General features: G+C 33.6%; 1 protein-coding gene across 7 annotated transcripts in view; it reads right to left on the bottom strand.

Annotated features, from left to right (window-relative positions):
• Nucleotides 1-14,153, bottom strand: part of LOC120772277 (synaptic vesicle 2-related protein) — a 66,072-nt gene extending 51,919 nt beyond the window's left edge. The window contains exons 1-3 of one of the 7 annotated variants that reach the window (XM_040100783.1): nt 13,996-14,152; nt 13,727-13,851; nt 7,762-7,847 (exon numbers count right to left, since the gene is read on the bottom strand). In XM_040100783.1, the coding sequence (XP_039956717.1) occupies nt 7,762-7,825 (64 nt within the window). In that variant the 5' untranslated portion in view covers nt 7,826-7,847; nt 13,727-13,851; nt 13,996-14,152. Of the gene's footprint in view, nt 1-7,761; nt 7,848-7,913; nt 8,027-13,504; nt 13,524-13,726; nt 13,958-13,995 lie in introns of those variants that run through there. The other 6 variants (XM_040100781.1, XM_040100787.1, XM_040100780.1 and 3 more) reach the window with 6 other exon arrangements.
• Nucleotides 14,154-14,750: the final 597 nt, after the last annotated feature.

The raw sequence follows: 14,750 nt of genomic DNA, 5'->3' as shown, positions 1-14,750 counted from the left end.
ACACAAAAACAAAGTCACTAATGTGGGAACGCAATGTCTAGGTTAAGTTTATTAGGTTTTTAATTTATCAAAATCAGTCACCACTATTTGCTGAAGCCATCTTTTTAAATTTAAACATGTTCATTGCTACCAAAGGGCGGGAAGTTTAATAATATATTTAGTTCTTTTTTATATATTCCACATATAAGAATATTAAATAAGATAACACACACAGTCCATTAATTTAAATAACAATTTCTTTCCCTCGGTAATATGTTCAAATATCATTAAACATGCTTAGTATCAGCAAAGCCGAGATATTATAATATTATAAGACGGGTGTATATTAAACTTAACACATAAGTCGTTTTAGCAAGAAACTAAACGGAGTGATCTAACTGCCATCCAAAGAAATACTCAACGGCTGTGAATCGAGGCACAGCAAGGTCAACGAGGCGACCAAATCAATTTACCTCCAACGATTTTTTTGGAGAATATCAAGCAGTTGATTAATAAATACGAAAAGTGTTGCGGAAAAACCATGGGTGCAAACAGGAAGAGGCAGTTTTATCCGAAAAGGTGTTGTACACGACCAACACTATTTCATCAAAGCTATTAGGAAAAACAAAAATTTAAGCAGTTTAAGTACAAGACCATAGTTTAAAAAACATCTATGTTCAAGAAGAAAATTGAAAATCTGAGGAAAATTGTAGACGATTTTAATATGAAAACTGTGCTAACAAATAGTACATTTGCAAATTATGTTCAATCAACTAAAAAATATGTTCAAAAATTTAAGGTAGTAGTCTAATAACTTGGGTTCAAAAAATGGAACATTTTTTCTGCTTAATTTGAAAGTACAATGTTTTGAGAATATACTATGAAAATTTCAGACAGAAATTCGAAATATTTCGGGAGTTATAACGAGTTTGCTAGAGCGCCTCAGAGTCCTCTCTCTCGGAGTTGTTGAACTTTAAACGCGTTTTTTTTCAAAACATTGTTTTTCTGGTCGGCCCGGGTCCTAACGCTTTTTTTACTGAACCGATTGCTTTCAAATTTTAACAGGCTGTTCTACACACTTATAATTCTCGTCGTTACTAACGAGAATTTTTTTCACTCCTAACTTTTTTATTTTACAACCCTTTCTTTGCTAAAATAAAAGCATTTTTTTTTCAAAGTCCGCCATTTTGTTATTTACCCTTGATATTTAACTTCAGTAGTGCCGCCCAGAATGACATGTCTATAGATTAAGAATAATCAAGAATATTTGATTTCAGATAACATCAAGAGCCAAACTCACCCGGGCCACCCACGTGCATTTTTTTTTGAGGTTCCAACTTCGAGTGACAATAATGATAGTAATAAAGTATTAAATTTGTTCAAAAAATTTTTTTGTATATTTTCAATATGTAAATAAAACACACCAACAATGTCAGCCTGGAAATCTAACGCAGAATAACTCTTGCCAACACTTGTTACTTCGGACTGAGTAGGCAATTGAAAAGTAAAGTCCTCTCTCGACGAACAAAAGCCAAACTCTATTAGTCGCTCGTAATTCCCGTCCTGCTATATGGTGCAGAGGCTTGGAAGATGACAGCAACTAATGAGTCGACGTTACGAGTTTTCGAGAGAAAAGTTCTGCGAAAGATTTATGGTCCTTTGCGCGTAGGCCACGGCGAATATCGCATTCGATGAAACGATGAGCTGTATGACATGTACGACGACATTGATAGCGAATCAAAAGACAGCAGCTACGCTGGCTAGGTCTTGTCGTTCGAATGGGTGAAAACACTCGAGCTCTGATAGTATTCGACGCAGTACCCGCCGGGGGATGCAGAGGAAGAGAAAGACCTCTACTCCATTGGAGGGACCAGGTGAAGAAGGACCTGGCTTCACTTGGAATCTCCAATTGGCGCCACCTTGCGAAAAGAAGAAACGATTTTTTCAAAGTCCGCCATTTTGTTATTTACCCTTGAAATTTAACTTCAGTAGTGCCGCCCAGAATGACATGTCTATAGATTAAGAATAATCAAGAATATTTGATTTCAGATAACATCAAGAGCCAAAATCACCCGGGCCACCCACGTGCATTTTTTTCTGAGGTTCCAACTTCGAGTGACAATAATAATAGTAATAACGTATTACATTTAAAAATTTTTTTTTTTATATTTTCAATATGTAAATAAAAACACTCTAAATATTCAACATAATTCAATTTTATTTTCCTATAAAAAGCCACCCTCCAAAGAAGTCATGAAAATAGGCGTAAGTTACCAGACTACTACCTTAAATAGCGATGCAGAAATTGACACCTTATACGAGGAAATTGCTGAACAATATTTCCAAGAAGTTAAAATTTTCAAAAAGAGGATAAAAAAAGAAGAGCTCAACATTACGTCATAACTTGGAATTAGCAAAATTAAAAATTCCAATATTTTACGGCGATGATAAAGAACCTAAACTAACTAATGTGGTCCAAAAATAAAGGAAGAAAAACTAATAACAGTTCCATTACTCCCGCGTCTTCTGCAATTAAAAAAAGACCAATTGAGTTAGTTCAAACATCAGATATAGCAAAAGAAGAATTTGTAGACTATGTATGTATATATACATAAGCAGACATACATATGTATGCATTTAGTGCAATGCGCATACAATAATAATAAAAATGCATATACATATGTAATATAGGAATTGTGAACTGCATGGCTAAACACAAGTCATAAATTTATTATACACTTTAGAAACCCAGATCAGATAACATTAAACACACAAACACATGTATTGAATTGTACACTTGAAAACAAACCCATATCATGCAGTATAAACAATATGCTGAAATGCATAAAATATATACATATGTATACATACATATATGTATTTCGTTATATAAGATAAGATTCCTGAAATAGTATATAAGCAAAGAAAATACAAAATAAAAATTAGAATAAAACAAGTTTCCCTTGATGCAAGTCTTTCATTGCCCTACACCAGCGGTAAGGCATTGAATAAAACTCATTGATGTAATAACATCATCTGTTTACAAAGAGCGGGAACTTAGTTGTGCACCTAATATGTATAATATATGTATGTATATGCACATTAGAGTGATTCGAAAAAAATTTTTTTTTCGTTTGGTACTCGGAAAAATAGGTTCCTAGACACCTCTAGAAAACCTCTCCAAACATGAGTTTTTAATTGTAACGGGAAGGTCCTTCTACATACAGTTTTATATTTTTTCATTGAGTTATAAAATTCATAAGAAATACAAAATTTTCCCAAAAATAATCAAACTTTAACTGCTAATATCTTTTAAACGTTTGGGTTTACGAAAAAATCATAATAAACCTTTTTTGTAGAGCATTCAATTTCCTACAAAATATAAGGCACAAGATATTTTTTTAAGTAGTTGGAAGCGAGATATACATTTTTCTATCTGATAATTAGAAAAAATAGAAAACTGTATGTAGGAGGACCTTCCCGTTACAATTAAAAACTCATGTTTGGAGAGGCTTCTAGGAACCTATTTTTCCGAGTACCAAACGAAAAAAACATTTTTTTTTTGAATCACTCTAATGCACATGTTATTAAATAACTGTTTTGTAAGAGAAAAAAGTTTTGAGAGGAAAAAATATAAATTAAAAATACTTATTAAACTTGATTTTTTGCCCTTTACATCACAACTCTTACGTTACCTGCTCTTTAGTTCTTAAATATTTTTTATTTTATTTGGCTAAGGTTTAACGCCTTCAGATGTGACTTAGATATAGGGTTGGCATTGTTTTGTAGTAAGATAGAGCTTTTCGTTTAGAAGTGAAGTGAATGAGGTAGTATCTACTAAACACAAAATAATACGATTTTCTATGTGTAGTTCTATTATTGGTAAGGTTCCTTTGAGGTTATAACATGAAACCGAACTTTTATTGTATGTAATCTGTAATCATTGGCCTTATTTCACTTTTTCTGAACTTTGGGCTATTATTATATTGGTTGGAATTTCGCAACCAAAATTTTTTATCTGTTTGACTTCATTGATTCTTTGTTCTTTTCTTGGCCAAAAAATACTATTTTGATTACGATAGCATTTTTGAAAATTTTAATTATGAGTAGTTAAATATTGATAATTTATTTTACAGTTCTGCTGAACTGTGTTATAATTGTAACTTAATGTATGTATGTATTTGTCTATTTTGTTTTGCATGATAATGGTAACCATCATTGAAATTTGTATATAACACTTTGATTGCGAATTAAACCTTTGCTTTCCAATACATTATAAGCATCTGTTAAGCAATTTATGCTTTTATTTATTATTATAGAAGCCAAATTGGCGTCCATAATACTTAAAAAGGTTTTAATAATATCTTTATATATTTTTTTTGAGGACTAAATTCTATTGGTTTATTTACATCGCATTAAAATTAATTATTAATTTAATTTGTATAATATATTTGGTAACAATTCAAAGTAATTTCTGTAGTATTTCGAAGAGTAAACGTTTGCTTACTGTAAAGATGATGGTTTGTTTTCTCAATGCCGAACGTTCTAATTAAGATTGTTGTGCATTTGAAAATAATAGAGAAAATTCCAATAACATGTAAAGCCTAACCTTGAATTTTATTTAGGAGCATTCTTCGATATACATACATACATACTCATATGCTGTTGAATTTGTATCAGTGGTCGACATTTCATAGCATAATTCTGTAAGCTGACTAAAGGTATGTTCAACTTATTCCAGAGCGCCTCAAAACTAGCATTTTTTATAACATTTTCCTTTAAGGCCAGATCGGTCAAAATAATAATTTTTGTGCATTAAAATTAAAACACCCAACATTTAGTACGAAAAAAATACTAGTCTTTTTATGGTATGTTAAAACAGCTGACTTTTGATATACCCAATAAAAGGATTTAAGCTTGTTAGCTCTCAATCATTAAATGTTTTCCATTGAAAACAATACTATGATGCTTCAAATTACAAACCGTTTCATCAAATACCTTTAAATTTCACAAATTTATTTAATTTTCATTGTTTTTCATTTTTATAAGTGGTCTTGAACGATGCAACAAATCCCTCCGTTTAAATTTTTTTTTTGGTAGGATTTCAATCTGGCTATCGCTCACTTCCAATTGCTAAACGTCAAAACCTCCTGAACTTTAACAGCTGATCAGGCTCAGGAGGTTTTGTCGATTAGCGATTGCACTCTCACTTCCATTCAGAGATGAGTTGGGCATCTCTTTATCTCTGCAAAGAATAAAGGGATTCCCAACTTATTCTAGCGTTAAAGCGCCTCAAAATTAGCGAATTTGTAACCGAATCAGACAAAATACTTGTTTTTGGCTATTTACATTAAAATATCCAAATCTTATTACGATTAAAAAATATTATTGTATATTGGACGTTAAATTATGAAAAAACTATTTACATCTTTATTATAACAGGTCAAGATGATTCTAGTCAAGACATCCATGGATAAGATGATACGAAACTCTTTGATTCGAGAGGGAGAGCTGTCAAAACTCATATTTTATATAAAATTTGCCAATGATGACACTGCTTAAAAATATTAGATTGGGTATTTTATAAACAATTTTTGGGTATTTTGCATTTTTCACACTACTATACAAATAAACATGAGAAAGCAAAGCAATTCACAAAAAAATATCACAAGTTGTAACAATTTAAAATAATAAATAAACAGAAAAACAAAACAATGCATAAAAAAACGTCACATATTTCAAGAGAAATGTATTCAATACATGTATATACTTATATACTATAGCTTAAAATAATATTTACATATAAATTAGATACATATTCCGACCACACATTTCTTTATTTTTGGCATTTTCGATAAATTATACAAAACACTAAATTAAACGCTTTGAAAATGCATATATAAATGTTAAAGTGCAAAATCAATAATTAATTTACATAAACATTTATTTTACCAAAATATGTTCACACAATTTCATTTCACACTGATTTTGTCAGGTAATAATAGCGGTTTACTTCTGGCATCTCGCGTTTTCTGAAATCAGCTGTTCGAAATTCCCTGATCTCCATCACTACCAACATAATAATAAATAATCAGGGAACGCGTTTGAGAGAAAAATGAGAGCCAGTATGAGAGATTCGTATCATATTATCCATGAGACAGCGACTAGATAACATCTAGCAGAGATAAAGATATGTCCAACTTGCTAAACGTCAAGACCTACTGAACTTTGACTGCTAACCGGTTCAGTAGATTTTGACGTTTATCAATTGAAAGCGAGCGATGGCCAGATTGAAATCTTACCAAAAAAATATGTAAACGGATGGATTTGTTGCATCGTTCAAAACCGCTTATAAAAAATGTAAAACAATGAAAATTAAATAAATTTGTGAAATTTAAAGATATTTGATGAAACGTTTTGTAATTTGAAGCATCATAGTATTATTTTCAATGGAAAATGATTAAAAACATGTAATGATTGAGAGCTAACAAGCTTAAATACTGTTATGAGGTATTGAAAGGTCAAAAGTCAGTTGTTCTATATATTTGAACGTACACATAATCACTTCGACGTGGACTTTTTCTTTCGACAAGCAGATTTTTTTTGTTCGTTATTTATTGTGCTGTGTGTTTGATTGCGGTCGTGCCCTTTCCTGGTCAAGATGAACAAACGATTAGAGCTAGTGCATCTCATGGCCAGTGTGCTAGGCCTAACCCAATAAGTGTTTTACAAATATAGCAGGTAAACCAACAAATTAAAAAAACACCTTGTTGACTTTCGGAAATTACACAGCCTTAGTGTGTCCAATCATAGCGCCAAGGACCGCTAGCTTTTATCGAAGAATGACTGACCAACTGTCAAATTAATGTATTGATAAGTAACTAAGTTCTCGCTGTTTGGCAATAGATGGTCCAGCAGTTAGTGGTGATCGATTTTGATATATCCAAATCGTGATAAACTTAACCCATACATCTGAAAAGGAATTGTGTTTCCCAAGACTTTGTTTATGTATCACATTTTGGTTGGGCAAATATGTCCGTTTTTTCCACATAACCGTCATTTGCGGGAAGTTTTGTTTTTCTTCTTTTAGTCAAATAAATCGACGGCTGAAGCACATCAGGAACTTCAAAAAGGTTAGGTGAAACAACGAGCCGTGATGTTGCCATTGCTCGATTTGTATAAATGGTTTTGCTTACATCTAGCAAGTCGGACACTAAATGAAGCATTAGTTGCGCACTTACTATATGTCCAAATATGTGAAAATATACATTTTTGTTTATCAAATGTCATTTATCAAAATGGAACCCTAATACCCCAAGCAAATAAAATAACTTATCCTGGCATTCACCTGGACAAATCTGTATCTGTGGCAAAGTCATATCAAGCAAAATATGAAAATAAGAGCAGCAAATAACACTTCTATCTTAGCCTTCAAACAAAGTTTTGTTATACAAATCGGACATTAAACTAATTTGGATGAATGGTATTCGGCAGCTTACATATTATAAGATTGTTGTTCAATCGAAAATCCTCACATCAAAATATCTGATTTTTTAAAGGATTAATAATCGTTGGAGAAAAGTAGAGATTTCTGATGATGTAAAAAAATATATAGTACATTTTCTTAGAAAATGAAAAAAAAAACACCACTAAACGCGTCAATGCTGTTTTTTTACAACTATACCTCTTCTATTGCTGGGTAATTAAATTTGGATATGGTACACTATTTACCAAAAGTTCAGAACAACAATGTAATTCTTAGAATATAATTAAGCCACTTACCTGCGGGAAGAGTTTCTAACTCTCCATCAATATTTAATAACTCAGTATGCGTTTGCTTAATCATTTTTTGTCTGCACTTCAGTCACCTAAAATAAATTCATTAGAGAATATAATTATAATTATGTAACTATCATGAAATGATGCTATAATACCTATATTATAGGAGCATACATATGTACATACATATACTATATGTATAGTGTAATCTGAAAATGTAACCGGCGAACGCGCAGTGGTCTCGTTTGTATGAGAGCCGGGGCCATACGTTTACATAATTTTTGATTAGATATCGTTTTAAAATTTTCACCAAAAATCCATATACGATATAAATATATTAAAAAAAAACCTTTGGCACATCGTGCGCTATATCCTATTGCCCAATAACAAAGGAATCAGAGTTTTTATAACTTTAAATCCATGAAGTAAAATTTTACGAACCGATGCGGGGAGATAAAGCTAGCGACGGCTGTGTTCGAGCTGCTTAATAATTACCGCAGTACTGCAACCCTGTTGGTAACTTGATACTCTGCTGATACTTTGCTGTAATACTGCAGCAATTATTTCGCGCAGAACGTGTTATTTGCAAATATGGAAATTTTACGTATATAATTGCTGACGAAATGTTGGAAAATGGATGTGAACATTTTATGAGAAATACTAAGAAAAGTAGGTGTAGATAAAATCGTTTCTTGTCTAAAGACTACTGCAAAAAAGAACAGTAATAAAAGCAAAAGAATTTTCAAAAGTGTTGAATTATACCCCGATGACATTTTTTATTAAATTAATAGGGGTATTCTCTTGCTCTTGCAAGATTGCAGATTGCAAAAATACTTTACCGAAATATACAAGAGCACGAGAGCACCCATTGCAGAATCTAGTGATATATGAATGGCTAATTCGGTCAATTTGTTGTGAATGACTATTAAGCATGGCTATTGTGAATTGGCGCACCTTCTGCATACATTTTTAAGAAAAAAAACTGTAACAAATCTTTAAAATTTAAATAGAAATAATAAAATCCATTTAAAACTTATATTCCTCAACAATTTAATGACGTAATATGTCTTTATGTAAAATGGCAACTACAACAGGGTTGCAATTATATTTTTGCGTGACATTGCACGCAAATATACATAGGTTTTGGTCTGACATATTTTACAGCCCTTGCAAATATTTTTCTGCGTGTGTTTGTTGTTGTGCTGTTGTAAATCTGCAATTCTTGCACCTTGCACCGGGTTTTGCAAGAGCAAGAGAATACCCCTAATATATTATGTATATCAGACATAAAATTAATATTTAAGACACAATTCACTTACAATTTCTTCTCAATCTTACCGCGCATTCCAATTGGCGCATTCATTATGGTGTGTTGGCGTGTTACTTTGGTAATGTTGCTCGAATTTTCGCATAGAACGTAATGCTTTCGCATCAAAGGCAACACTGCCGCAGTAATTTCACAACGAACACACCCGACATTTGCTTTGCGGTTTTCCAAATTTTGCTGAATTATAGTGCGATTCTGTACTGTGATACAGTCTCAAGCCTCTAAATTTGAGATTTTAAGTTAGAGACAATTTTGCTATTCTGTAAGTGACAGTCACAAAATCTATTACATTTCATTATTCAGAGAAGTTTTTACACTTGAATGAAAATAAATATGTCGATAATAAATAATGGGTTGTCAGAAAAGTCTTGCGGTATTTTTATTGAATTTTTTTTAATTTTTATTGAAATTGAAATGAATTTTTGATGACTCATGCCCAGCTCTTGACCGATGCTACGGCTGCTACTATGCCGGTCTCTTTCGACCAATTCAGCGATTTTATCGCAATTTTCGACGACAGGCCTTCCGGAGCGTGGCGCATCTTCGACCACCTCTACACCAGAACGAAAACGTTGAAACCATCGTTGTGCGATGGAAATGGAAACTGTATCGGGTCCAAAAACTGCACAAATTTTATTGGCGGCTTGAGTTGCATTTTTGCCTTTGTCGTAGTAGTACTGTAAAATATGCCGTATTTTCTTTTTATTTTGCTCCATGTTTGCGACGCTTTAACTCACGAACGACTTAAAAGAAACGACAATCAATCTGTATCTGGGCCCACGTGTTAGCGCATGAAATGAGCCTTCCAAAACGGTATAGCATGACCCGATGCGACGACTAAAACTAGAACTACGCGCTTTCAGCGCCAACTAGCAAAAATACCGCAAGATTTTTTTGACAATCTAATATTAAATTTTCTACGAGAATAACATAGTCAAAAAACATAATTACCAATAGAAATAAAAATATATGTTGGACTTTGTTTCATAATATTTACGAAATTTATGTAAAATTGATTTATTTTTAATACTATGTTCGGACCGACAACGGAAACATATTTTCGTGGGAAAAACCGATTTTCGCACGAAAACTTGTGTTTTCGTTCATGTAAAATCTGTTGAACGAAAACACAGTTTTCGCTGAAAACTACTTGAAAACTTACATTCCCCTCATTATAATCGGTGCCTGCTCTAGTTTAATCGATGTTTTTGGAAGACATATTTTGCCGGCCCTAAATTGTCACTTGATATTTGCTTACATTCCATATACAAATACAGCTGTCGCTTGATATTCTGATATTAGGGGGATTCTCTTGCTCTTGCAAAACCTTGCACGGTGCCGAAATTGCAGAATTTTCCTCTTGATGCAACGGCACAACAACAAACACACGCAGAAAATTATTTGCAATGGCTTTAAATATGTCAGACCAAACCCCACGTTTATTTTCGTGCCGTCATATATCACTAGATTCTGCAATGGGTGCCTTGCATATTTCGGTATAGGATTATTGCATTTTGTGTCATCGTGCAATCTTGCAAGAGCAAGAGAATGCCGCTATTGATCGTTGTCAGTGAAAACTCATCGAAAACACACATTATCGGTCCGAACGACTTAGATTCCACAACATGTTGTTGTTGATACTAACGCCTTACACATTCGCCATCATCTTAAAAAAATAACGGTATAACAAAGTAACAGTTACAACACCATTTGACGAAGACACAGAAAAAAACACACCTATTACTTGTCCAAAATGAGGAAACATCCCCAACTGGGTTGAGGTCATATGTAGTACTAGATTCCTGCATAGGAAAATTCATCAAGCAGCCTTCGGACCGAAAAGCCTCCAACCAGATCGATCATTTTTTGACAATGTACGCCAACAAACACGAGGAAGGTTCGACGTCGAGAAGCTGTACTCACAACAGATTGCCGTACGATTTTCTACTCGACTTCCATTCCTGATCTCCTATAGGGCGGCATTTCAAACTCCTTACGTACAGCTGCAACTGAAACCATCGGTTTTCTGAAAACGCAAAAAAAATAGCTGGTGTGATAAGGAATGCCTTGTCACCGTGGAAAGAAAACATACTGTCTACTTCACAACGTTACGATCGACCACAACACGTGCGGGATGGGATAGATACCGAGAGTTGAAGAGGGAAGCGAGACGCATTTGCAGACAGAAAAAGAAAGAGGCCGAAATGCGTGAGTATGAAGAGCTTCATAAGCTGGTCGACAGGGGTAATGCTCGAAAATTCTACGAATAGATGCGGCGGCTAACTGAAGGTATCAATACCGGAGCATACTCTTGTAGAACCCCCAAAGGTGATCTAGCGACCGAATCCCGGAACATACTTAAATTATGGAGGGAACACTTCTCCAGCCTGGTGAATGGCAGTTAACGCACAACGCCAGGGAAAGGCGAACCCGATTCCTCAATCGATGACGATAAAGCAGACGTTCCATTGCCCAACCATGAAGAAGTTCGAATAGCAATTACCCGCCTGAAAGCGGCGGGGGCCGATGGATTGCCGGCCGAGCTATTCAAACACGGCGGCGAAGTTGATAAGGAGCATGCATTAGCTTCTTTGTAAAATATGGTCGAACTAAAGCATGCCCAACGATTGGAATTTAAGTGTGCTATGCCCAATCCATAAAAAAGGAGACCCGACAATCTGCGCCAACTACCGTGAGATAAGCCTACACAAAATTGAGAAGTAAAGTACTCTCTCGACGAACAAAAACCAAGCTCTATAAGTCACTCATAATTCCCGTCCTGCTATATGGTGCAGAGGCTTGGACGATGACAACAACTGATGAGCCGACGTTGCGAGTTTTCGAGAGAAAAGTTTTGCGAAAGATTTATGGTCGTTTGCGCGTTGGCCACGGCGAATATCGCATTCGATGGAACGATGACCAGTATGAGATATATGACGACATTGACATAGTTCAGCGAATTAAAAAACAGCGGCTACGCTGGCTAAGCCATGTTGTCCGAATGGACGAAAACACTCCAGCTCTGGAAGTATTCGACGCAGTACTTGCCGAGGGAGGTAAAGGAAGACCTCCACTCCGTTGGAAGGACCTGGCTTCGCTTGGAATATCCAGTTGGCGTAAAGAAGAAACGACTGGCGCGCTTTTGTTAACTCGGCTATAATCGCGTAAGCGGTGTCTACGCCAGTAAAAAAAAAATATCGAAAATAAAAAAATATGTACAAACATTGTAGTGAAGTGTAAGTGTATAAAAAGTGTATAATATGATAAAAAAAAAGTTACTACAAATCGAGAAATTTCAAAATAAAATTTGCGAAATTTTAAACTTTAAATGCAAATATCTCGAAAACTATAAGTTTGCGGCGGCTATAACATACATATATATTTTTAATCTGGAGCATCAGCTCTATCCAACCATTTGCACTAAGAAAACATGTTATTTCTCTATGTTTCACAAAATTGTTTCACATTTTTCACTTTGTATATTTAAATACACACTCTAAGCTTAGAAATAAACTTACATTTCACTTTTATTTTGCTATATTTTACCTAAATTTTTTAATTTAAAAATCACTTAGCACACTCATCGTTGAAAAGTTTAGATTGTTTACAATTATGAAGAAAACGAGCCTTGCCACATCTTAAACAGTAAATATTTAGGATTTTTAACAATTTTTCTTTGTTTTTTTATCGCGTGATTCTTTTTTCTATATTAACTATAAAAAAATACTTTCTACATATGTATATGTGTAATACGTAATTTATGTGACTGAAGGATTTTCGCGAAGTACCCTAGTCGAGCGAACACCCGGGGTGACTGAAGTACATTCGCGTAGTACTCCTTTCTGCGTTGGCGGCCTTCGGCCGCGCTTTAAAAAAATAACCCTGATCGAGCTTATACTCCGGGTGACTGAAGTACATCTTTAAAAATCATAGTTTTTTATTATTTTATTATGTATTATTATTATTTAAACTACTTGTTTATTAAATTTAAATAAGAAAATATCCATATGCATGGAAAGATTGTTTATACTCATTTTAAATTAAAATATAATTTGTAGACACTTGTTTTTGTTAGAACTAAGATTGCTAAATAAAGAAAGAATTATAGCGAAAAAGAGAAATTTCACGAATTGCTCATCATATTTGCTTATAATCATATGGTAGCGCTCCATTTCCTCATAATTGTTAGTACATAAATGTTGCTCACTACGAGTGTAAAAGTAATTTTTAAAATATAGAGTTCTTACTTATAAAACCTGCAAAAAGTGTAAATTGTGAATTTGTTTAAATGTTTAAAGTGTGTGAAATGTAGTGAAATGTAGTGAAATAGCTTGTTGAAATGTTCGAATTTTGGGAATTTTTGAACTTTGAAGTCGAATATCTACTAAGAGTTTACGGTAAACTAAGCGTTTGCGGTACCTATGTATAACCCCTTATATTTTTTAATCAGGAGGGCTTCCTCTTTCCAACGGTACCTTCTGATTACGGCGCCAAAGAAATCGGAATTGTGCCTAGATAAATAAAATAACAATAAAATCTGATTTTTTTAAAGCCTAATTTAAATGTTTATATGTATCTGCCGCTGTTTAGTGGTATAGTATATATTTTAGCTTTTAAATGTATTTAATTTTCTGGAAATACTTGCTTTAATATTTTTATACGGCTAAATCACTTTAGTTGTGATCCACTGCATATATTTTCTTAACCTGGAGAAGCACTTCTATCCGTACATATCCATTTTATCCGCGAAATTGGGTGATGTTATTCTAAAACCCAACCAAATAATGAGTACGAAGTTTATGGGAACGAAAGTTGATTCAATATATATTCAGATATATTATTACGTAACATAAATATTCTTATTCTGAAACATTATTACGTATGTATATGTATGCTTGTAGTGCACTTACTCCAAATACATAAATATCTCGGAATTTATTAATTTAAAACGAATTAATCAGAATTGGCTCACATTACAAGAATGCACACATAAGTATGTACATAAGTACGCACATACGTAACTCAGAAAGATGTCCCCTGAAAAAAAACTTTCCATTTCTGGAGTCTTTTACACTTACATATGTACATACTTATGTACATACATATGTACATATTAGTTTTAAATAATTATCATAATATTTAACAAACGAACAAAGAAGAAGAAAGATTAAACAGCAAATACTTAAAAATCTAAAAAATTAAAGATTTTGTTTTTAATTCAGAGTCTTTGTGGGTTATAAATATTATAATATAATATTCCGATTTCGGTGTTGGGTGTGTACAGATAGAAGTGGTCCTCTAGATGAAGAATATACTTATGTATGTATCTATATGTCTGTATGTGTATACATACATAATTAGAGTAGCATGCCCCAATCAAAGATTTCTTTGCCCCAATGTCGGGATTAACATGGGTATTTACGGTAAGAGTTCTCCAGATTACGAAAGTATAAACAGTTATGTGAAAAATAATAAGGACAGGAGATGATCTAGTAACCGATGCCCAGAGCATACTAAAATTATGAAGGGAACATTTCTCCAACCTGCTGAATGGTAGTGAATGCATATCGCCAGGAGAAGCGAACCCGATTCCCCAATCGATGACGATGGAGAAGACGTTCCATTGCCCGACCATGAAGAAGTTCGTATAGCAATTACCTGCCTG

Source organism: Bactrocera tryoni, chromosome 3, assembly GCF_016617805.1.
Source record: "Bactrocera tryoni isolate S06 chromosome 3, CSIRO_BtryS06_freeze2, whole genome shotgun sequence".
Lineage (NCBI taxonomy): Eukaryota > Metazoa > Arthropoda > Insecta > Diptera > Tephritidae > Bactrocera > Bactrocera tryoni.
The sequence above is the reverse complement of the archived record's forward strand: the minus strand, read 5'-3'. Positions and strand labels throughout refer to the sequence as shown.